The 24,777-nt window shown below is 43.5% G+C and overlaps 1 protein-coding gene across 26 annotated transcripts in view; it reads right to left on the bottom strand.

The window, feature by feature from the left end:
* Positions 1-409: 409 nt before the first annotated feature.
* Positions 410-24,777, bottom strand: part of DLG2 (discs large MAGUK scaffold protein 2) — a 1,555,116-nt gene continuing 1,530,748 nt past the window's right edge. For all 26 annotated transcript variants that reach the window (XM_075919432.1, XM_075919430.1, XM_075919421.1 and 23 more), the window contains 6 exons: positions 17,510-17,560; positions 14,803-14,904; positions 12,673-12,845; positions 10,284-10,393; positions 3,761-3,852; positions 410-2,648 (listed from right to left, as the gene is read on the bottom strand). In XM_075919432.1, coding sequence (XP_075775547.1) covers positions 2,542-2,648; positions 3,761-3,852; positions 10,284-10,393; positions 12,673-12,845; positions 14,803-14,904; positions 17,510-17,560 — 635 coding nt within the window. In that variant the 3' untranslated portion in view covers positions 410-2,541. The remainder of the gene's footprint in view (positions 2,649-3,760; positions 3,853-10,283; positions 10,394-12,672; positions 12,846-14,802; positions 14,905-17,509; positions 17,561-24,777) is intronic.

Below are 24,777 nucleotides of genomic sequence, written 5' to 3'. Positions count from 1 at the left end.
GTGATTTTTTTAAATATATAGGTTTTATTTAAAAAATATAAGAAGTGCAATGGCAACTCTAAATTGGAAGCACAAACAGCAGACAGGAAAAAAATAAATAATGTACTACAGTAACCGAAGACTGATGGAAAAATTGATTGTACTCAGCCATAGTGTTACTGTTCACTGTAAAGCACAGCACATGACAAAACAGAACATTTACTGGTAGGATAGTATTTTAAAAGGTTGCATGCTGAACTAAGAAACAAAGAAGCAGATGTGGTTGCTTAAAAATAGAGTTGAAAATTAGAATGCTTTAGAATACTTGGTGATCAGTTCAGGTGGGCTCCAGCCCAACCTGAGATAGTAATAGCATGGAAAATTCCATGACTTCCAAGGATCTAGGGCCTTCCTGTGGATTTCTGTATGGTTATCTAGAATCTAAGATTTTTTTTTTTAATGTCTAGCCCTTCTGGTTATGGAGATTAGTAATTCTCCTGGTATTCTGTCTTTGAATCTGTGCTGGCCAGGCAGAACAAAATGACAATAAAGGAAGCATGAGTGTGTCATATCCATTTTAATTCAGTGTGAACCATGACGCCTAATGATTGCTACAGTGACCCTGTCTCTGTTGATGGCTGTCTTATAAACACCCAGCTAATCAGCCTATTTATTGAGGGTGGCTGCATGTACCCGTCATATCAGGACAGAGTAAAGAAATAAGGCTGAAAGTTTTGAATAGACAGAGTAATTGAATAGTCTATTGGTAACTCAGGTCATTGAAATGCTTGCCCTTAAAATGTCACTACATATTACGATCAAAGTAGCCACGAGCTAAAAAGCGTTGGACTCCTGTGGAGTAATATGCAGCATTTTGTGGATTTTCTATAAAACATGGTCCAGCAGCAGCAGCAAAGGCAGTTCATCTACTTTGTAACTATCTTCCAGATGTGGTACAGTGAAATTTGTATTAGTATAGGAAAGAAGGGCCAAGTGAAACAGCAAGCAAGAACTCTCCACCCATGTAGTCCAAGCAGAAATTCCACAGATTTTCCCCATATCCCCCACAAATGTCAACTGCCCCAGTCTTAACGGTGAAACCCCCCTGTTGACTGTGAAATGAAATGATGACACAAGTTAGTCAGTGGCCAAATGCTTCTGGCATTTCACTTATATCATAAGGAATTATTATAAAATGTTTCCCAATGAAGATTATGGCTCCCTTTAAGAGAGAAAATAATACACTACATTCAAGTCACTGACATTTTGCTTCGGAAAAATCAGCTTTTTCAATTTAAAGATGCATCATCCTATTATTTCCAAAACAATAACAACAACAAAAACCCTGCAGGGTAATCAATTTGAGTTCTTTTCACTGGAATTTATCATGATTAACTAAAAGGAAGGATGATTAAGTTGAAAAAAAGTGTCATCTAAAATTTAAGAAATTATATAATTTGTTAAAATGATTATATAATTTGTTGCGGAAAGGGGTAGTGCAACTTGAAGGTCCTCTTTACATTTTACAGCCAGACCAGGGTGCAAATATTTAATCTTTCAATTAATTAATCTTTACAAAATATCTCACAAAACATTTTTCACCTATAGAAATTAGTTTCTATACATCAATATATTTTAATCTTTATAAATTATTCCATCATTAAGTGCCTTCTATCAGTATAAATGATAAAATAGACAATCAAAAATTTCAAAGCTTTTCCCAGTTGTCTCCCTCCTTGTCAGTTTAGGTACTGTGACTCCTCATACCTGTGAGTGGGTATGTGTGTGATGTGAAATGTTTCTGTTCCCTTCCCAACACCAGCTTCCATTGAAATAAACTACATGGTTATTTCCTGATATAATGGTGCTTCCAAAGGGGAAAAAGAAATGCTTGACTTGGTTTTGGAAATCAATACATGTGCATAGTTACCAAAGTCGAGGAGTACCAACTACTGATGTGCAATGACAAGCTTATCACCCAATCCAACTTCAGTGGGAATCTTTCTATTGACTTCAACAGAAGTTGGAACAGGTTCTATGGGCTCAATCCAGCAAGGAGCATGTGGCCCTGATCCACCAAAACACTTTAGCACACGCTTAGTCCCATTGACTTCAATGGAACTACCCACAGGAGTATGAACCGGGGTCAAGTGTTCAGCCCCTTGCAGGCTCAAGCCCTACATGAGGTTCAAGAGCTGGGAAACTTCTCTTTAAAGCGATCAACACACTGAGCATAGCCACTGACATTATTCATGATGTCCATGTAAGTGCAGTAGGTGGCTAGCTCCCTTTGACAGAGGGTCCCCATGTCAAAAGTTTATACCTACAACTGGTGCTTTGCGCACACAACAGATTTGCTTTGTATGGTAAAAGTCTTTTTGTTCCTACCCTTTTGACCCATCACTGTCCTTCATGGCTTCAAACACTTTGTGTTGTACATTCATAAAAATTCACATTGACTGCAAGAACATAAATGCAACAAAAACAGGAAAGCCTCAAAATAGTATAGTGTAGTTTTCTTCTAAATATACTTCTGTCATAATAAGAGGTGCAGTGGCTAATTTATAACTTTTCCTTTGAAGGAATCCAGATGAAAGGTCCAGATTGTTCTTCAATTACAAGTTTGCATTGATTATATATATCTTCTAAGCTTTCTCCTTGGACAATAGCTGCAATAAAAAAACACATCAATTCATTTTTAATTGGTACATTCCACAGCAGCAGTTGTCAGCACAGTTTCCATATTAACATAGAAGTTGATAAAACTGGAAGAAATAATAATTCATATGAACTATCAGTGTAGGGAAAAGCATTCACCTTTAAGATCCCAAATAAGTACAACATAATGGTGATCCACTGTAGCAGAATTCCTGTGCCACTGCTTATTATAGGAGCCTTAGTTGAGGCTTGCCTTTGCTGTGGCAGTGGAATCACAGAAGATTAGGATTGGAAGAGACCTCAAATCGTCTAGTCCAACCCTCTGCTCAGAGCAGAACCAATCACAACAAACTCATTCCAACAGGGCCTTGTGAAACTCGGCTTTAAAAACCTCTACGGAAGAAACCAGCACCCCTCGTTAGGCAACCCATTCCAGTGCTTCACCACTCTCCTAGTGAAATAGTTTTTCCTAATATCCAACCTAGGCCTGATTACCTGTTCTGTTCTTTCCCTCTGAAGAATCTAGCACTGGCCACTGTTGGAAGACAGGATACTGGACTAACTGGACCTTTGGTCCAACCTACTATGGCTCATTTTTAAGTTTCTTATATAATGGAATGTGTGGTCTTTGCATCTCTGAAAATGAGCTCTCTGCCTAGATATGGATTTAGGTTCTAATTTTAAGACAAAGGAGCTTGAAAGCACTGACTTGTCACCTGTCTTCCATTCTTGCAGGATGAAATTCTGTGCTGAGCAATGCAAGTATCTGATGCTATGACCAGCTAAGTAAATAGGAGAATTCCTGCTGACTTCAGTGGGAACGGGATTGGGACAATCAGACCCAGTCATGCATCACTGAAGTCAGTAGGACTTTTCTCACTGACCTCAATAGGCACAGAATTGCCTTCATACACATGCATTGATATTGAAACACTGCTGTGTGAAATGTTGAATGCATTCTACACCCATTGACTTCAATGGGAACTACTAGTACTTAATATTGGGCCTTTTCTGTGGCACCCTATATACGTGAACCAATCATTCCTTCAAGCTAGAGAGAGATTTTATGGTCCTGGACTGGATCCTGGATCCTGGGGGACAGGTATTTTGAAGTGACTCATACCTGTAAAATATTCTCCAAATTCTTGTTCTAATTTAAGTGCTCGCTCATAAGTTTTCTTGGCTTGTTCCTCTGTAAGACGTTTATTCATTTCCCTAGAAACATATTTTGAAATATTAGTTAAAAGTTATTAACAAACTAAGCTCTTTAGCTGAATAAAAACAATTGGAAGTCTTTCTAAAAGATAAGCTGTGATTCAATCAGAAAGTATTGGTTTTGCAACAAGAAATACAGGTTGGAATATTTTGGCACAAGTTTTGCAGGAGGTCTGACTAAACGATCATCTCATGGTTCCTTCGGGCCTCATAATTTATGCATGAAGGACAGCTAAACCTTCTGCAGTTAGACAGCATGGAAATGCAAGAGAAGGTGACTAAGTCTCACCCTAGTGCATGCCGGGAACACTAGTAGCCAGTGGCAGAGTGAAGGTGAGGTTATAGCAGCAATATGAGTACAGGAGAGACTGCTGAATGGGGGCCCCTGTCCCTTAAAGCCATGAGAGGCTTTCAGAGGGATAGAAGAGGGTGTACACTGTGTGAATTGTAAGCTTTTAGAGGGTGTGGATCCTGGGCAAAACTCCCATTGAAGTGCTGTACATCTAGTATATGTACTGGGATCTTTGTGCAGTTGCATTCCCACCATCACTAGTTTTGTTGTAACTGGAATTTCAATTTGCACATTAATTTCAGAATTTCCCAATGGGCAGAACTTCAGAGAATGTAGTTCAGATTAAGTAGGCTCCACTGTGTATGTGTACACACACATGCAATAATATAAGAGAAAGAAAGAGAGAGGGTGTGTATACAGATCTTAGGCAGACACAGATATCTGAACATTAACAAGAGAAAAATCATGAGGCTAAACAAGGAAAACCCCAGACATCTTTGGATTTACAGACTCCCTGCAAAGAAGAGCAAATAACCATCCCTTTTTCCATAGTAAAGGTACCGCCATGAAAATGTAGCAGTTTAACAGAAAAATCTCTAGCCCACCCCCAACAGCAGGGATTACGTGTAAAGACCTGACTGGTAACAGTTAAATGCTCCAAGTTTCTGTTCTTTGGGTGCAGTGTGGAGATGCACCATCCTAGCAGAGCTTGGCAAAGGATTTTGCCTCTGGAAGACACAATCGCTCTCTAAAATTGTGAGCCTGATTTGCGTCCCATGTGCCTCTGAATATGCAAGGATTACTCTTTTCCCTGGCCCCCACACCTTCCCTCTTCCCCACAGCCCACTTACGCAAAAAGTAAGGACCATCTGGTACTAAGTCCAGCCAACTTCTTTCCTCCCCTATGCTTCAAAAATTAAAACCAAGGAAATGTAATGCAAAAAAACCTCCTATGTTAACATGCATTGAAGTGGAAAGTCAAAATTAGCACCAGTCATGAGAAACAAAACTGGACGTTTCTAATAGAAAAGATAATTTGACAATGTTCCACACCAATAGTGTTTTATGTTCCTGTTTTTTGTAATTAAATGCACAGCTTCTGTAGTACACTTTGTAATGTGAAATGTAGAACATAAATATACAGTAAAACTCCAATGGTCTGGCATCTGATGGTCCGGCACCATCAGGAACCCGGAAGTGCTCCGGGCAGCCAGACCATTGGAGCTGCTCTGCCCCCAGCTTCCCCGATTCAGTCGCTGCTAAAACTGACCAGCGTCTGAATCGGAGAAGCCGGGGGCAGAGCAGCTGGGGCGCTGCCGGGTTGGTCCCATAGCGCTGCCCCTCGGGGCTGCGGGACCAACCCGGCAGCCCCCCAGCTGTCCCCGATTCAGCCGCTGCTGAAACTGACCAGCGGCTGTCCCAGGCATCCCCAAGAGCAGCTGGGGTGCTGCCGGGTTGGTCTCGCCGCGCCAACGGTCGGCGCTACTGGACCAACCCGGCAGCACTCCAGCTGTTCTGCTGCAGGCGTCCCCGATTCAGCCGCTGCTGAAACTGACCAGCAGCGGCTGAATCAGGGATGCCTGGGGCAGAGCCGGACTATCGGAAGGGGGGGGGGGGCTATGAGGGGTCTTGGGTGGCATCCCCCCCACCCCAGACCCCTCATAGTTCCCCCTTCCGATAGTCCAGCAAATCTGATAATCCGGCACCACCTGGGTCCTAAAAGTGCCGGATTATCGGAAGTTTACTGTACTGAGTACCAGTAAAATCCTTATATAGCACTAGCTTTATTATTTGTTGGAGCAGCCACTGGGACACCATTTAATTACTGTAAGAAAAGTAATTTTCTGTACATGTACCACTATTAATATTGTGTATTATGGCTCAGAAAGAACAATGTCTGTCAGAGGCCTAGCGAGGGTGTTATGCACCCGGGGGCAAAGGAATAATTTCCACCGCTGCCATGTTGTGGGGCCCTGCACCTGGTGCACAGCTGAGCTCGACCCTGGGAGAAGTGGGGGGAGCTTGTACCATGTCTTCCCCCGCCCCCTCCAGTTTGGGGCCGGGCTCCTGCATGCACTAACCTGAGGAGGGTTGGGCTGGGGGGTGGAGAAGCGGGGAGGAGGCTCCAGTTGGAGGCGGCGGGTGGAGGAGGAGCAGGCAAGCCGAGGTATGACAGGGGGAAGAAGAGGGGGACTAAATTGGCGCCACCCGTAGTGTGGCACCCAGGGGCAACTGCCCCCCGCCACCCTCTCTCATCATGCCACCGATGTCTGTGTTGATTTAGTGCCTTGTGTACAGCAGATTCCCTAAGTCTTAATAATAAATTCAGATCTATTTGCTTTTCCTTTTCTATAACATGGTTATTTATTTTTCAGAAGAGCAGGTAACTTTGTCAAGGCAATATAGGGAAGCAAGATCACACCATATTAAAAAGGAAGTCTTCTGTATTCCATATAAACCTCATTTAAAGTTCTGTACTGAAACCATGTGACTATGTGGTAATGGACTGTATATGGCATGACATGTGATGAATGTAGGAAATTATGTGCATGATGATGCATAAAGAAGGATCTGTGAGTTCATGAGAGCATGTGTTTGCTACACTTGACTTATCCCTTAGTTTCTTCCATCAGGGACAGAAATCGGCCTGCTGGAAAATGTTGTATATATGTGGTTACAGCTACCAAAATCTATTTCTATAAATGTCCCTTAAGTTGGCTGTCTGTATAACTGAAAGTATGAATGTTGCTTCAGCAGCCACACAGTGTTTGTAACAACTTTTGTAAAATACATTACTCAGTACAGCCTTAATCCAGTTACATCACTTCAGAGAGTAGATTTAGAGAGTACAGAATAGAGAAGGTTTATCTGAAAACATTATGTCAGTCATTTGTGGGTTATATTAATAGGCTTGGAATTAGTACATGTAAACCTGCCTCCTCAATGATAATATTGCCATTCAATGAAGGATTGCAATCTACCACAGACATCAGGCAGGACTTTCACTTGTGTTAAGGCCTTGTTACTGTAGAGATGAACCTCTTTGGTCTGGCAATCTCTGGGTATGTCTACACTACCACGCTAGTTCGAACTAGCGGGGTAATGTAGGCATACCACACTTGCAAATGAAGCCCGGGATTTGAATTTCCCGGGCTTCATTTGCATAAGCGGGGAGCCGCCATTTTTAAATCCCCGCTGGTTCGAACCCCGTGCAGCGCGGCTACACGGGGCTCGAACTAGGTAGTTCGGACTAGGTTCCTACTCCGAACTACCATTACTCCTCGTGAAACGAGGTGTACCGGTAGTTCGGAATAGGAATCCTAGTCCGAACTACCTAGTTTGAGCCCCGTGTAGCCGCGCTGCACGGGGTTCGAACCAGCGGGGATTTAAAAATGGCGGCTCCCCGCTTATGCAAATGAAGCCCGGGAAATTCAAATCCCGGGCTTCATTTGCAAGTGTGGTATGCCTACATTACCCTCCTAGTTCGAACTAGGAGGGTAGTGTAGACATACCCTCTGATCTGGCAACATCTGTGGTCTGGCATGATTTTAGTTAGTTGGATGTCTACTTATCATGGGTGTGGCCAAGTTTCCTGTGGTCCCATAAAGTGTGTTTATAGCCACCAGTCCTGGCTCTCAGTGTTCTGTGCTGTTATCTGGCTCTAATTGACCCCTAAATGTCTTGTCATAACACAGTAAGCAGTGGAAGTGTTGGTAATGCTGCTAGACAACACTGACCTCTTGTGCTTTGGCTTATTCTTTGGTTCGGCACCCAGATCCTGAGGGTGCTGGACTAGAGAGATTCAACCTGTACTAGTAGTGTTATAGGGACTTTAATTTATACTCACTTTTCTTCACTCTGGCACTATCTAAAAGGGTCTTAAAGGAGTCTTAGGCCAAGTCTATACTTGTGGGCAAAATCAAACTCAGGTACGCAGCTCCAGCTACATGAACAGCATAGCTGAATTTGATGTACCGTAGTTTAAGTTACAGCAGCATCTCCACTGGGGGAGGAGGGAGGGTTAGAGGAGAAACTCTCCCATTGACTCCTCTGACTCGTCTCGATCCATTGGAATACAGAAATCGATGGGAGGTCGATTTAGTGGGTATTTACTTGACCCACTAAATTGACCCCTGGGAGATTGATCCCTACAGTGCTGATCTCCAGATAAGTGTAGACAAGGCCTTAGAGTCAATGAGAATTGGGTCCTTTATCGTGAATTAATCATCTTTGCTACAAGTCATCTCTATGTTTTTTGTCTTTGTGTTTGTTCTTGTTTGCAATTTTTTGTCAGGTGGAGAGTTTGTTTGGTTATTATTAGAGCCCTGCACAGATAGAAATGTCTAACTGCAGATGTAGATACCCACAGGTAGACATTTCTATCTATGCATGATGGCAGTTACTGTATTGACCTGGAACATGTTTGCATTACAGGGAGTATTGGCTAAGTCTATTTAAATCTTATGTCTGATTTATGCACTGTGTATTGTAATGATACAATTATTTTGGCAAGGGATGTAATTTTGTACTGAAATCATTATACCCCTACAATGAATAATGAGGACATAGAAACACTTGTATGAAGGTGCCTTATCTTTATTCTTTCTGTACTGATATATGGTTGTTTAATACTGGTATAACTGCATCTGCAGTAAGGGGTATATGTGTGATGTAATTATGCTGGAATAGTTAAAGGGGTGCAATTTGTGTGTGTAGATAAGCACTTAGCTGTATTCTGTCATTAGAAATCCTAGATTACTAAAGTCATGTCTTCATGGTAACACTCAGGAAAGTTAAGGTGCAGCAACTAAAGTTAAAGCATCTTTAACCCCTAAATGGTTTAAACCCCTGAATTGCTCTCATTCAGGAGTAAAGCAGTCAGTTCCTTCTAATACAATCTTCCTTGGAAGACTAAGCCCACTTTATTCAGAGGGAAAACATCTGATGGAAAATTTAACCTTATGCTTTAACTCCTGCACATTTACTTCACATCTTTAGTTGAATCACTTAACTTCCCTGTCCCCTTGTAGAAAAACCCAAAGACCTAGTCATTTCACTAGGGTACAGTTCAGCGACATGGGTAACTTTCCTGGCTAATCACCTCAGTGTTGTGCCATTATTCTCTTGATATTGACCTCAAAAAGAATTCTATTAAATATGTTGAGATTTTTATTCATATTGAAAACTAACCGTTCTTTAGGAAGACACACGTTATTGAGATGACTTCCCATGTGTTGGCTGCAGGGGAGAGCATGGAATTTGTAAGTAATCTAGAGTGTTTGAATTCTATACATTTCCTATTCTTCTTAGAAATGTTTTAGTCTTTTTCTGTTTGAATAACTTACTCATCTCAACCACATTACAAGGATCCTAGATGCTGCTGTCCCACAAAATCTTGAAGTTCTAGTTAAAAGCTTTTTCTGCAAAGCATTTCTAAAATAAGACATTCAAAGATCTATAAAAGGCTCTTATTCATGAAGCAAAAAATAATGGATTTCACATTGTGTGTCCCTGTAGTATTGTCAGCACTGATGAGATTTGGGCAAAAGCTTTTTTAATCTAATGAAAGTAAAAAAATAGCTGATACATAACCTGAAAGAAACTGCCACTAACTTGACAGGATTTAATATTACTTCTCTTTAATAGTAGGATAACAGTCACAATGTTCTGCATAAATATAGTGCTCCTCATCCACTGAGCTCTCCCTATTCTGGGTAGATATTCTTTTCCCAAACAAATCAAGCTTCATGTCTGTTTTTCCCACTGTGTTAAATCTTGTACAGTCTTTTTGGTAGACTGTATGATCATCAGAGCAGGGACCATCTTTATTTTTGTGTATTTTAAAGCACCAGATGCCGTGTCAGTGTTAAACAAATAGGAAAACATTGTACAGATGTGGAAAACACAGAGCATTAAGTCACTTCCCCCAAAATCAAGCTGTAAGTGATGGTTGTCTAACTTCCATTCTCAAACAACTAAGTAACTGACTGGTTATGTATTGTGTAAATTAAAATCAAGTCTTCAATATTCTAGATTTCCTTGATTTGCTTGGTTTTCCTGACTTTGAAGAAGAGGCAAAATGCTGGCAATGTGCCTTCTGAAAAGAAGTCCAAAACAGTCTAGGGAGTTATATACTTACATCAGTGGCTCCAATGATTTAGGTTTAATGAAGATAGCAATAGGATACAGTTGTGCAGCTTGTAACCGTTTAATAGCATTTCCTGATACATCAAGTATACAGTGTTTGCCCTGTTGGAAACAGATAGGATGTGTTTATTTCTGCAGTGTTTATTGCAAGTTGTCCAAAAGAAAGGAAGACAGTCTAAAATGCAGTGTTCCAGAAAACAAACATTACTAACTCAGCAAGAGGAGGCTAGACTCCAGGGTACTAACTCAGCTGTTTACTTGCACAATATTTTTTTTGCTCTGGTGCCAATATAAGAGATAAACTGGAGATGTGGAAGAAAACTTTTTCAGTTTTGGAAGATCAACTAGGATGGATTTAAAGGCATGTGGAGTGCTCTTGTTTTCAGGTAAAACAGCACACTCTTGCACTTGAAATACAGAGCAGAAAGTGAAGAGATTTGGTGGAGGGCAGTTTCTGGCTCTGATACACACTTCCTGTGTGACTTTGGACATGTCACATAAACTTCTTAGTGGCTCATTTTTCACATCTGTAAAATGGGGATAATAGTACCTACCTCACAGGCGTGTCTGTAAGGCTATAATTACTAATGTTCATAAAGCTATGAAGTAGGCGTGCATTATTCTCACTTTACAAGTAAAGAAACCAAAACACAAAGGATAAATGACTTGGCCAGGGTCATAGAAGGAGTTTGCATTAGAGATGGGAATTAGAACTTGAGAATTAGTCTTCTGCTAAAACAACACCCTTTCACCAAGGTCAGAAAAATATTAGCACCTCTGACCACAGAGATGTATGTTGGCTAAAAGGTTGGAAGAGTGTTTTGCTATCCATATTACTAAAATGTTATTGTGTTCTTAGATGCGTGACACCACATCTGGAATACAAAGAACTCCAGACATGCTAACTGGTCTGAAGGCTGCTCAAAAGGCAGTGGTCAAGGACAGTGCAGAGAATTCCACACCTTCAAACGATGTTATGAATCACTTCACATGCATTAGGCACGGCAGGAATTCAAATAGTACTCATGGGCATCTAGACTGAATGTAATTATATTCTGTTGCATCTAGGTGTTAAAGTGATAGGGATGTCATGAAATTAAACTTTGCAGAGAAGAATGTCACCTTATGTCAAGAATACCGGCATATGTGTACCTCACTATGTACTAGAAATGGTTTTGTGTATCTTTAGGAGAACAAAAACTGTCCCTTTCCATCTCATTTTAACTCTGAGCTTATCCAGAATAAACTTTGTTCCTTTAAAACAAAAGGAGAGCGTATCCTGATGGTATCTAACAGTTTGGCCTTGGAAGAGATGGATTGGGGCTAGCTGTTTTTCTCCCAAAGAGGAAAAAAAGAGAGGATGTTTAAAATAAATAACACTAGTTTACTATTATCCCTTCCATGAAATAACCCATGTACTACTAGACCCTGGACAAGCGAGAAATGTGTTTCCTGCTCTTAATTTTAACCTCTCATCTTAATCATGTTGTGGGCAAATCTGATCATGGTCACACCTTGATGTATATCCAGAGTAATTTCACATCAGTGTAAAAAGAGAGAGCAGAATCTACAACCAATGAGAGTCTGCAAGTGACTTCAGTGGGGGCAAACTTAGGTTATAATTGCCGGTCAATTTATTCATTACATTTTTAGCTCTCTTTTCTCTTCCTTGTTCAGTTTCCTCCTTATTCTCTCAAATCCAGTGCTAGCTGGACTGGCCCCCTTTGTTTATTTTCAGAGTGTTTCTAATATCCAGAAGGCTGTAAAAAAACCTGGATTTTGTTGCCATAACAGCAACTTTTAGCAGACACTGCAACTTTTTATAATTTCTGCAAATTTCAGTATCGTGATCCTTTAGCTGCTGCTGCCGCGCAAGGACCACCACTCTGCAGCTGGCTGCACGTGCCTGGGCTTCTCACTAAGAAGGGCACCAGCCTGGCTTAAAAGGACACCAGGTTGCAATGCCACTTACTCAAATTTGGCCTAGCCATCCCTCTGCTCAAATGAGGCATCAGCAGCCTGGGCACTGCAGTGCAAGGAGAGGAAGAGTCTATGCTTCTGCCACCACTGTGGTGAAGGTGCCTAGTTGATAAACTTCTGCCTGCAATGGCAACTCTCTCCTGGGGAATTTGGGGGCTTGGTGGGGTGAGATGCATGTGGAGCAGCATTGCAATTTTGGCGTGACCACTACTTTAGCAAATCCACGGCTGCAACTTTTAAACAAAAAATAAACCACAACTTGTTTGCAACCTTAAATAGCCATAATGATGAGGAAACTATTTTGAAGAGATTTGGTATATTTCCACATGGATCATGTCTAAAGGTTGCTTTGGTACAAAACAGACTGCGTTGCAAGGGCAGTCAAAATGGGTGCAACCTACCCGTTCTGCTACGAATCTCACAGACTGCACACTAGTCCCATATAAATTATCATTGTACTGCCCGGCTTCTATAAATTTGTGCTCTTGGATATCTTTTTCCATTTGTTCCCTCGAAGTGACAAAATGATAATCTCTCCCATCCACTTCATAGTCACGCTTCGGTCTTGTGGTATCTGCACAGACCAACAAAAGATGAGAAAATTAGGATGTTTGTAGGCACTTTTCTCACAAATCACATACTTCGTAAGAGTACGTTCAATAGAGGCCACTCCTGGCCAAATTCAGATCACATATAAGCAAGTGCAAGCACATAAGTACTTCCAGCATTTAAATAAAGGGCTCCCGTTAAAATATCCCCCTTATCTTGTGATAAGACCCACATCCTAGGGCAGAGTGAGATCAAGGAGAGAAAGGCTGAATGACCAGGAAATGCATCCAATTTCCAAATTAAATATGTTTGCTCATAAAAGGGTATGTCTAGACTACATGCCTCTGGTGACAGAGGCATGTAAATTAGACTACCCAACATAGTCAGTGAAGCCGGGATTTAAATATCCCCAGCTTCATTAAAATAAAAATGGCCGCCACACTGTGCCGGCTTAGCTGATCGTCAGTACAACGTGCACGTCAAGATGCGGATCGGTCAACAAGAGAAACCTTTGTCGACATCTCCCTTATACCTCGTGAAATGAGGTTTACAGGAGCAGTCGACAAAGGCTTCCCTTGTCGATCGATCTGGCTTCATTGACTATGTCGGGTAATTTAATTTACATGCCTCTGACGACAGAGGCATGTAGCCTAGACATACACAAATTGACCAAGGAGGGAGGCAAAGCCCTCTTAAACACAACCACAGATACTTAGGGCTTGTCTACACCTCACTGTTAGGGTGTGTCTAAACTACAGGGTTTTGTCGACAAAAGTGGACTTTTGTTGACAAAACTATACCTGCGTCTACACTGCCGCTGAGTTCTGTCGACATAACATCGACAGAACTCAGCAGTTTTGTCGACGGCTGTAAACCTCATTCTACAAGGAATAATGCCTTTTGTCAACAGAGTTCTGTCGACAGAAGGTGTTATTGCATCTACACTGTCATGTTGACAAAGCGGCTTGCTTTGTTGACAGAACTAGATGTAGTCTAGATGCTCTTTGTCGACAGAAGTTTTGTTGACAGTATCTGTCGACAAAACTTCTGTCGACAAAAGCCTGTAGTCAAGACGTACCCTTAATTCAGATTAATGTATGACATGAATTTAAAGTGCAATAACTACTCCTGAATGAGTCCATGTGTAGGCACTTTTATTCCAGTATAAAATTACCTTTTTCCTGTTTAGCTTAATCCATTTTCAAAGAGTTTCCAGGCTCCTGAACTCTGCAGCAGTTCCCCTAGTGAAGGGCTTAGGAGTCACAGCTTCTAGGGAGCCTGTCTGGTGGGTTCTAGGGCTCCCAGAGGTCCCCAAATCCTTGGCATCTCATCTGGCAGGGTGTGGGGGGAACCCAGGCTTCCAGCTTCCATCAAGCACAAAACTAGGACTCTCAGGCTCCACAGGCGACTTCCAGGCTGTCTGAGTGGTAAGTGGGCAAAGTGCTTGGCTCCCCAGCTTCCTGGGCTATAATGGAGCTAGAAGCTGGTTTCCCACCTGGTTTGCAGTCTGGGCTGCTTGCATGGTTGGTAGATTACCTGACTCAGCTTTCTGGCTGAGTCGCTGGGCTGCTCATGGGCAGGATGCTCAGCAACCTGGCTTCCTGGGTGGCTGGCCCATGAGTGGGTGAGCTGCTTGGTTTTCTGACCAGCTTGTCAACTGGGGAGCCAAGGAAGTTGGGACTTCCAAAATGGAGTTTTACCAACATTTTGTTTGCTGGGAAATTTTGCATTTCTGACTTTTCGTTTCCCATTTGGAATGGCTTTCTTTTCAGAAAAGTGAAATTTCCCAGGGGACAGAAATTCTATTTCATGCACAGCACCACAAAACAGTGCATCTCAGCTGGACCAAGGCTAGGAGTTTTACTTGCTTTTGAGAAACACAGTTACATAAAATAAATATTGATGCTGCTTCTGCATTGTATGCATGACATCAAAGAACATTACTATTACAGAACTGAGGAGGAAGTAGAAAAGGTACTCACGTGGCACACATGACCCAAACTTATCAGGGAATTCAGATATCAAATCATCATTGAGCCGATCTTTTATAGGACCCAAAATAATAACAGGTCTGGTGTAATTAACTGAACAACAGAAAGAAAAACAATATTCAGATGAAGACTATAACTTTTCTTTATTCTGACAGAAACACCAAATAGTTACAATGTCTTACCAAAACTAATTTACTGCTCATAGGTGTAGATTGAAGTTGTAGAAAATTTTAGATGTGTCTTTACAATAATTAATCTATTTTGGACACACATGAGAGAGGCACTATTTTGTACTCAAGGCACAATTCCAGAGCTCTTGGAATTGACATTTGCAGTGTGCTCTACTCATAGGCTAAGGGCACATAATCACTGTCTTTGACAAAAAACAGGACTATGTAGCACTGTAAAGACTAACAAGATGGTTTATTAGGTGATGAGCTTTCATGGGCCAGACCAACTTCCTCAGATCAAATAGTGGAAGAAAATTGTCACCATATATACCAAAGGATACAATTAAAAAAATGAACACATATGAAAAGGACAAATCAAATTTCAGAACAGAAGGGGGATGGGGAAGGGGAAGGTAAATGTCTGTGAGCTAATGATATTAGAGGTGATAATTGGGGAAGCTATCTTTGTAATGGGTAAGATAATTGATGTCTTTGTTTAAGCTTAGGTGTAAAGTGTCCAATTTAAGCATGAATGACAGTTCAGAGGATTCTCTTTCAAGTGTAGTCTTAAAAGGTCTTTGAAGCAGGATGCAGGTAATCAAGTTGTTGAGAAAATGTCCTTTCTGGTTGAAATGGCAAGAAACTGTTTTTTCTTTGTGATCCTGTCTAATATCTGTTTTGTGGTCATTGATCCTTTGGCGAAGTGTCTGAGATGTTTGTCCAATGTACATAGCAGACGGACACTTTTGGCACATGATAGCATAAATTATATTTCTGGATGAGCAGGAATATGTGTTTTTGATTTTATAACTCACTTGGGTAGGTCCAATAATGGTATCCAATAAGGGTCTTTGACAAAGTGGCTCCTAGATGCTATCAGATGAACAATGTCATGAGAAATGGGAAGAAGACTATTAGCTAAATTCTCCTCTCAGTTACACACATTCCCAGTGAAATCAACCAGGTTGCACCAATATTAGGCCTTGTCTATGTAGTGTCTACAGGCAGAACTGAACCTGGGATTCCTGGAGCCTAGTGTCAGATGCCTTTCAGTTAAGGCTCTAGAGCACAGTCATTCTTTCTCTCTCTGTAAGGTGTCTAAGTGCCACGACATGGGACAGTGAACCACACCCAGCAGGTGTACGGGTTACATCTAAACGTTAGCAGTAGTACATAATGTATGTGTAGCTGCATGCTGCAGTGAAAAGCAGGCTCTGTCCACACCATGGAGTATAACTACTTATGGCAGTGAAAGATTCTGGCTGGGAGAAGGCATCTGGGAGACGCTCCAGTGGTGTGCAGCTGTCAGGGACTTTTCCCACTGCTCCTCCTCTGCTGGAGCCTCAGGGTACGTCTAAACTACAGAGCTTTTGGGATACCGGAGGTGTATGTTCTCTGCATGCCACCATAAGGCATATGCTGTGCAGATGTACCATACAGACAAAGCTTTAGCTCTCTGGTTTGATAAATCACAGCAGAGTACTTACAGCCTGGCATTGTGCAGGATAACCTGCTCTGGGGAGAGGCTTATACTGTGAGGGGAAGAGCACTCTCAGCTTTGTGGAGAAGCTGAGAAGATCCACAAACAATATCACATTCAATAGTGATGTGCACACCACAGCAGCTGGAGCTGTACTCGGTAGCACTTCTGGTGAAGATGCTCTAAGCCAAGGGGACTGTGCTCTCCTGTCAGATTAATAACCCCTGCCTCCATGAGAGTTGGGAGCTATGTCGAAGGGAGAAGCTCTCCTGCTGACATAACCTGTCCACACTGGCACTTAGGTCTGTATAATTTATGTCACTCAGAGTTATGGATTATTTACCCCTCTAAATGATGTAAATTACACCAAATGAATCTGTAATGTAGACAAAGCTTAAATGGATTTATTGGTAGAAGCCACCCCTGGGCCCAGAATAGTGTAGGGGGAGGCTCCACAAGGTGGTAGGCCCCTTATGATTGTCCCCTCACCTAACATTGTTGTTTTGGCAGCAGGCCATGTAGACTCTGGGGGAGAAACTGCAGGGAGGAGCTAGCTGGAGACAAACCAGCAGTGGGGCTCTAGAAAGCAGCTGAAGCAGGGACTGAAGGGCACCAATGAAGTCATCTGTTTGCTTCTTGCAGGTTGTATTCTGAACAGTCTCTTCCCTGTGCTGACTGAGCACCAACCCCAGCCCTTCCTGCCTTCTCACTCATGGTCTCCAGATCCCACCCTGCTCCTTTATCAGTCCATCTAGCTAATCCCCTCCCAACAAAACCCACCAAAAGGATTTAAGGAAAACCACCAACAAATTATTAAAATCCAGCCACTAACATGACACCTGCTGCCATCACACTGTTCACTCTCCCTACTGTATTCCTTTCTCAGCACTCTCTCTGGCTTGTTTATTCAGATGTGTATGGTCTTTGGGGCAGGGATAGTCTCTTATTCTATATTTGAACAGTGCTGCTCCAACAGGGCCCACTTCTCAACTAGTCCCTTGGCATGATCACTAATAACAATAATAAAAGAACAGCAGGTAGAACTTACTTTCCTGTCTTGTGACAGGTTCATAAGATAGGATGCAGTCTTCCTGTCCCCCTGATAAGAGAAGAAAGAAAATAAATGAAAGTTGACAAGCACCACTTCACATATTACAGATTTATGAACTGCTCTATAGAGAAGTCAGATAAGGGTAATCCTCTCCTGCACTGCTGTAACCGGAACCACTCCAAAGTAACCTTGCAATTTCAGGGCAGCTTTTCCCAGCATTTGCTTATTTTGTCAATGCAGGACCTGTGCTTTTTCAATATACATCCGGGTTGTTGCTATGGCAATGAAGCTTCTTTTATAGATTAATTATCAATGGCTGGTCATAGGAACAAGGCAGGAATTTTACAGGTAAAATTTTACATGGCAGCTTATTAAGAAGCCTCCTTAAATACCACTGGAAAAATGTCCTTTCTCCTTTTATGCTGCTGCAGGATATGCTCCAGTGCTGGCTTATTTACTCTAGAGCCACATCAATTAGGAGAGCACAAAGCTGGCTAATAGCTATTCCTCTAGGCTGACAGTTTTTTCTTGCAACTTGGAGAGAAGCAGCACAAAAAACTCACACCACGTGTTGATATATTTGGGTAAATATGACTAGCTTTGGTCACAGACTAAACTGTGGCTGGTAATGCTAACATGGTGTCATCACTTGGGACACTTGGCATGTTGGTTCAATCACTCCTACATCATAGGTGCCTACATTGTGGGTGTTCCAGGGCTTGAGTCACCACAGGGAAAAATTACTGGGTGCAGAGCACCCACCAACAGCCAAGCTCCCCTCTTCTGCTTCCCTCCCCAGGCCTACCAACTCCTCCCACAGATGCTTCATGGTATTCAGGAAGCTCTGGGAGGAAGGGGGAGCATCAGGGATGGGGCACACTCAGGAGGAGGCGGGGAAGAAGCAGGGCAGGGTAAGGGAGTGGAGTGGGGGCAGATAGGAGCAGAGCTGGAGCGGGAAGAGGCAAAGCAGGAGCAGGGTGTTGGGGAAGGGTTAGAGTGAAGGTGGGATCTGAGGTGGGGGGGAAGGAGGGAGGTGTTGAGCATCCACAACTCGGAGGGGAAGTCATCTCTGAGGGTATGTCTACACTACAGCACTAATTCAAACTAACTTAGTTCGAATTAGTTAATTTGAACTAAGCTAATTCGAACTAACGGATCCAGATTAAAAAACTAGTTCGAATTAGCGTTTTGCTAATTCAAACTAGCATGTCCACATTAAGTGGACCCTGAACCGGGGTTAAGGATAGCCAGAAGCAGTGCTGGCAGGGCATCAGATGAGGACTTAGAGCATGGAGCTGCTGCCTCAGGCTAGCCGAGGGCTGTGCTTAAAGGGTCCCGACCCCAACCCCGGACAAACAGTTCTCAGGGGTGCCCCGCTTGCAAAGCAGTCCTGGCTTGGAGTGCCCTGAGTGCCCACACTGGGCACATCACAGCACTCGGCCATCAGACCGGCTGCACTTGCCGCAGGCTGCCATCTGGGGAGAGGGGGAAATTGGGGGGCTGCAGGAGAGCTTCCACCCCAGAAGCCCGCAGAGCCAGCCCAGTCCTCCCCATCGGGGGCTCTTACCCCATTCCTCCCTCACCTCCTTCCACTTACCCTTCCCTAGCCCCCCTTCCTGATGTACAAAATAAAAAAACGTGTGGTCAAAAATAGAATCTCTCTTTATTGAGCAAAACAGGGGGAGACTGGGAAAAGGAGGTGGGAGAGGGGAAGAGAGAGGCTGGGAGAGGGGAGGGCAACTAAAATGATTAGAGGTTTGGAAGAGGTCCCATATGAAGAGAGGCTAAAGAGATTGGGTATGTCTACACTACAGAGTTAGTTCGAACTAACTTAGTTCGAATTAGTTAATTCGAACTAAGGTAATTCGAACTAACGCGTCTAGAACTAAAAACTAGTTCGAATTAGCGTTTTGCTAATTCGAACTAGCATGTCCACATTAAGTGGACCCTGAACCGGGCTTAAGGATGGCCGGAAGCTGTGCCGGCAGGGCATCAGAGGAGGACTTAGAGCATGGAGATGCTGTCTCAGGCTAGCCGAGGGCTGTGCTTAAAGGGACCCGACCCCCACCCCGGACAGACAGTTCTTAGGGGTGCCCCGCTTGCAAAGCAGTCCTGGCTTGGAGTGCCCGGAGTGCCCACATGCGGAACATCACAGCACTCGGCCATCAGCCTGGCTGCACTTGCCGCAGGCTGCCATCTGGGGAGAGGGGGTAATTGGGGGGCTGCAGGAGAGCTTCCACCCCCAGAAGCCCGCAGAGCCAGCCCAGTCCTCCCCATCGGGGGCTCGTGCCCCATTCCTCCCTCACCTCCTTCCACTTACCCTTCCCTAGTCCCTTTTCTTGATGTACAAAATAAAGGACAATTGTGTTCAAAAATGGAATCTGTCTTTATTGAACAAAATTGGGGGAGACTGGGAAAAGGAGGTGGGAGAGGGGAAGAGAGAGGGTGGGAGAGGGGAGGGCAACTACAATGATCAGGGGTTGGGAACAGGTCCCATATGAAGAGAGGCTACAGAGACTGGGACTTTTCAGCTTAGAAAAGCGGAGACGGAGGGGGGACAGGATAGAGGTCTCTAAAAGCAGGAGTTGGGTGGAGAGGGTGCATACAGAAAAGTTCTTCATTAGTTCCCATAATAGAAGGACTAGAGGACACCAAAGGAAAGGAATGGGTAGCAGGCTTCAAACTAGTAACAGAAAGTTGTTCTTCACAAAGCAAAGAGTCAACCTGTGGAACTCCTTGCTGCAGGAGGCTGTGAAGGCTCGAACTGGAACAGAGTTTAAAGGGACGTGAGATCAAGTCATGGAGGTTGGGTCCATGGAGTGCTATTAGCCAGGGGGTAGGAGTGGTGTCCCTGCCCAAGGTTTGTGGAAGGCTGGAGAGGGATGGCACGAGACAAATGGCTTGGTCACTGTCTTCGGTCCATCCCCTCCAAGGTCACTAGGGTTGGCTGCTGTCGGCAGACAGGCTACTGGGCTAGATGGACCTTTGGTCTGACCCAGGACGGCCAATCTAAGCTCAGGGCTCAGGGTCGGGGGTCTCAGTGGACCCCCTTGATTTTTATGCACACCTCCTCCTGGGTGGCCAGGCTGGCAGCTCTCCTGCCCAAGCCGGCCACTTTCCTGTGCCTAGTGCGGAGATCGTGGACGAGGTCCACGATGTCCGCACTAACCCAGGCGGGTGCCCGCCTCTTGCGGTCCTGGGCAAGCTCCCGGGAGCCGCCAGCCTGGTCCCGGGAAGAGGGGGAGGGCTGGGGGGCATTGGGTGGCTGGCTCGATCCGTGCCAGGTGCATGATCTGCTGGCTGGGTGCTGGCAGGCTTGCACCTGGCACGGGCACCGTAGCCAGCCCGTGCCCCTTTAAGGGGTCCGGGGCCGGGAGGGGGGCATACAAGTTTCCCTGGTTTTGGCCAGAGTGGCCACCAGGGAAACCTGGGGAGGGCTAGCCTCCCACTAGTTCAAATTAAGGGGCTACACACCTCTTAATTCGAACTAGTAAGTTCTTACTAGGCTAAGTCCTCGTAGAATGAGGTTTACCTAGTTCAAACTAAGCGCTCCGCTAGTTCGAATTAAGTTCGAACTAGCGGAGCGCTAGTGTAGCGCCTATCAAAGTTAATTCGAACTAACGTCTGTTAGTTCGAATTAACTTTGTAGTGTAGACATACCCTGACTGAGCTGCCCTAGCCCCAGCTGGGTTGCCATGGACACAGACAGGCTTTCCCTGCTGGTCTGCCACAGCCTGGCCTTGCTGCCAGCCAAACTGCCATGGCTCCAGTCCCGCTGCCAGGCCAGCATACATGGGCTTCCATGCCCCAGCTAGGTTGCTGTGGCCCCAGCCAGGTTGCCCTGCCCTGCTACTGTGGTCCCACTACTGCTGCCAGGCTGTCGAGGCCCTGGCCCTGCTACAACCAACATCACCTGCATAGGGTTTTCAGCTGCTGGCCTTCCTGTCTCGGGGCTCTATTATCCAGGAACATCCATGGTCTTGTTGGACTATGGATGTTGCCAGATAAGAGAGTCCTGGTTTAGGGATGTGCACCTTGTTTTAAGGAGTGTGTGAGGTGAATTTCATCCATTAAGACTAAAAGATAAGTGCAGAGTAACTCGGTGCAGCTCCCAAGGAGAACACAAATGGATTTCAAGGAGCTGCCACCATCCACTCTCTTTTCTGGTGTAACTTGGGGTCACAGTATAGTAAAGGTTGAGAACCACAACCACTGTTTTAATGGACTGTGCGTGGGAGGGCTCTAAAGGAATCCAATAACAAGAAGGCAGACTGTATTCACTACATAATAATTAAGTAGTATTAAGCAGACAATTAAAATGTAATTTAGCTTAAAAATCTTAGTGAATGTTAATGTTAATCAAAAGTGCCCCCCACTTACAATTTTATTACGACATCTGTAAAATACACAGAGATGGGCTAAAACTGGAATTTATCATTTGCACCCTTTCTAATTTTTGAACCTGTCCCTGTCGTTCTGGTTCCAAGTTAGATCCAAAACCAGAGAAGGACAGTTATGGAGTCCTGGTGCATTTTAGTAACTATACAGATCACTTGTGTTATACTCACATGGTTTATGATATCTCCACGATAGCCTTTTAATTCATAGTCTTGTTTTATATGGGCATGTCTACACAGCGGGGCAAAAGTCAAATTAAGCTACAGAACTTGAGCTACGTCAATTGCTTAGCTTAAGTTGAAATAGCTTATTTCGGCTTTTGGCGCTCTACACATATCAGGAAGTCAAAGGAAGAGCACTCTTCCTTTGACTGCCCTTACTCCTTGTGAAATGAGGGTTACAGGAGTCAGAGTAAGAAGTCCTCCAACTCGATGTAAGGGACTTATAGCCCCTTACTAAAACTCAGTGGGAGGTTTTGGTTGGCCAGCTCCCAGTACCAAAAGGGGAAGGGTCCATGATAAATCAGTGCCCTCAGACTAACTGTCCCCAGCAACAATGGGAAGAGGCCAAAACTCCAGGTCGGCCAGATTGACAGCTTGGACAGACCAATGAGGGAATTAGGAGGCCAGGTCCCGTCCTTGGTGTGAGCTGGGATTTTCTGGGTCTCTGAAAGGGGGAGAGAGCTAAGAAGAGCAGGAAGGAGAGCAAGCTGTTGTGAGAAGTAGCTGTGCAGTGACATAGTGAGAAGTAGCCCTGCAGTGACCAGAGCCACAGGGGTCAGAGAAGCAACGCAAGGAGCTGGAGGCTGTCAAAGCAGCATAGTCTGGAGCTGGAACTAGCAATGGGGGGAAAAGAGGATCTGAGCAGGGAGACACCACTAGCCAAGAGGCCCTGCAAGCCAGACTTGGAGAGGGATTGTAACTCCAACTGGGAGAGAGGTCCTGCCACCTAGAGCCTGAAGTCATGTGGTCACTGCCAGAGCAAGCATGTTCAACCTGCAGCTCCCCTGCAGCACAGCCAGGGCCTGAGAAAGAGCCCTGGGACCTATAAGGAACAGACAGACTGTGAACTGTCCTTACACTCTGCAAACTGCTATTTGTGATGTCCCAATGCTACAGAGTGGGATTATGTGTTCTCTTTTAACCTTTCTCATTTTTTCCTTATTCTTTTCTTTTTTAACCAGTTGCTGTTTAATAAATTGTATTCACTTTAAACTGTATGTAATGATCAGTGGGTCAAGAAAGCATCCAGTGTGAAGAGAGCACTCCAGAGTAGGGACACCCTAACCTCTGCCCTAAGTGACTACAAGGTTGGGGATTAAGCCCCAGAAAACCTGGGCCCAACCTTGTTGGGATTTCGAGGACTCTGCTACTCAGGAGAGTGGGAGGGGAGCCTTCAGGGAGGCCTTTGGGTAAAAGAAGTGGGAGCAGGGACTCAGATCCTTTCGCTGGTCCATTTCACCGGGGTAGTATAGAAGCCAGGAAAGTTCCCCACAATAGCGGGACCATTCTCTCGCTTACATTGACATTATTTTGAAATAATGGCTTGCAGTGTAGATATGCTCATTTTTATTTCTGAAATAACGCGGCTGTGTAGATGTACCCTTTATAAGGTCTGCTCCAGGAAGGCACTATCGACTTCCAACAAAAATATCTTTCTATGGTGTCTGTATTTACATAATGGTATACTGCTTGTATTCAGATGATGACATTTTTCTATTGTAGCCGTTACAAAAAAGTTGGGATTAGGGATCAAGTATGATCCATATACTCATATCCACAGCTATCTGAGAATTAATGTAGGATTGACAAGTAATCTGTGACTATTACACATATGTAAACTCTATGTAGTTCTTGATCAGATTCATAAAGAAGTCTTCCATAGCAATACAAAGCACAACGTGCTGGTGATAACATTATAGTTGCCCTCTGTGTGCGTTGGTATCAATCTAAATGGTATTATCCTTAACAATTAGGCTCACCCGATAACTAAAGAAGACTACTTTAAGCTTTTTCTATGTAAAGAAGTCTCATAATGTTAATTGCAGCCCAGGTTACATAAAGAGGGTAAACTATGGTCCTTAATGATCTTTCTCATGTGCATAAATGCTTCCTTTTCTCCTTCCTCCCCAAGTTTTAGTCAAGTATTGCCTCTCTAGTTAATTAGTGCAATTATGCAATTAGGTTAAATAGATTTAGTAAAACACATGCAATTCTTGATGGCTGCTGTAAAAAGCTATTGAATTGTGAGCAAAAAGTATTAAATTCACAGCCATTTCAAAACAAAAAGATTAATCCACATGTGAAATGATTTCCTCTAAACTTGGTTTGAAAACAATCAACAGAGTTTGACCAATAGCTTTCCTGAGAAACACATGTAATGTTGAAATGTTTGATTAAATAACTCAAAAATAGCTGGATGGACACTAATTACAATAATAACTTGCTTCTAGACCAGGACTTATATGCCATATTACAGATCAGAAGTTGCTTTTATTTTGTAAAGTGGACCCAATTCTACTCTCAAATGTTAAGTCAATGGGATTAATAAGTAACTGAGGACAATTGGTTCTCACACCTTTTTATTAGATTTCTAGTTATGTTATATAAGTTTTTGCAAAAGAGTTAATATTCTCTCTATGGAACAAGTTAATTGCAAGGCTGATCAAAATTTTTCCGTTTCATGCTGTTTTTTGACAGAAAATTGGGTTTTTGCTTAAATAAAGTTTTCTATGTGAAATGTACCTGCTTTCCATGGACATTTTTAATTTTGTTGTCAGAGAAACCAAACACTAACAAATGACATACTTTTGCTGAAAACTGAAATAGTTTGTATTCTAATTTTCCATAGAAACAAACATCATTTTT

The sequence above is a fragment of the Pelodiscus sinensis genome, chromosome 1, assembly GCF_049634645.1.
Source record: "Pelodiscus sinensis isolate JC-2024 chromosome 1, ASM4963464v1, whole genome shotgun sequence".
Lineage (NCBI taxonomy): Eukaryota > Metazoa > Chordata > Testudines > Trionychidae > Pelodiscus > Pelodiscus sinensis.
Note: the sequence above shows the minus strand (reverse complement) of the source record. Positions and strands in the feature narration are given on the sequence as shown.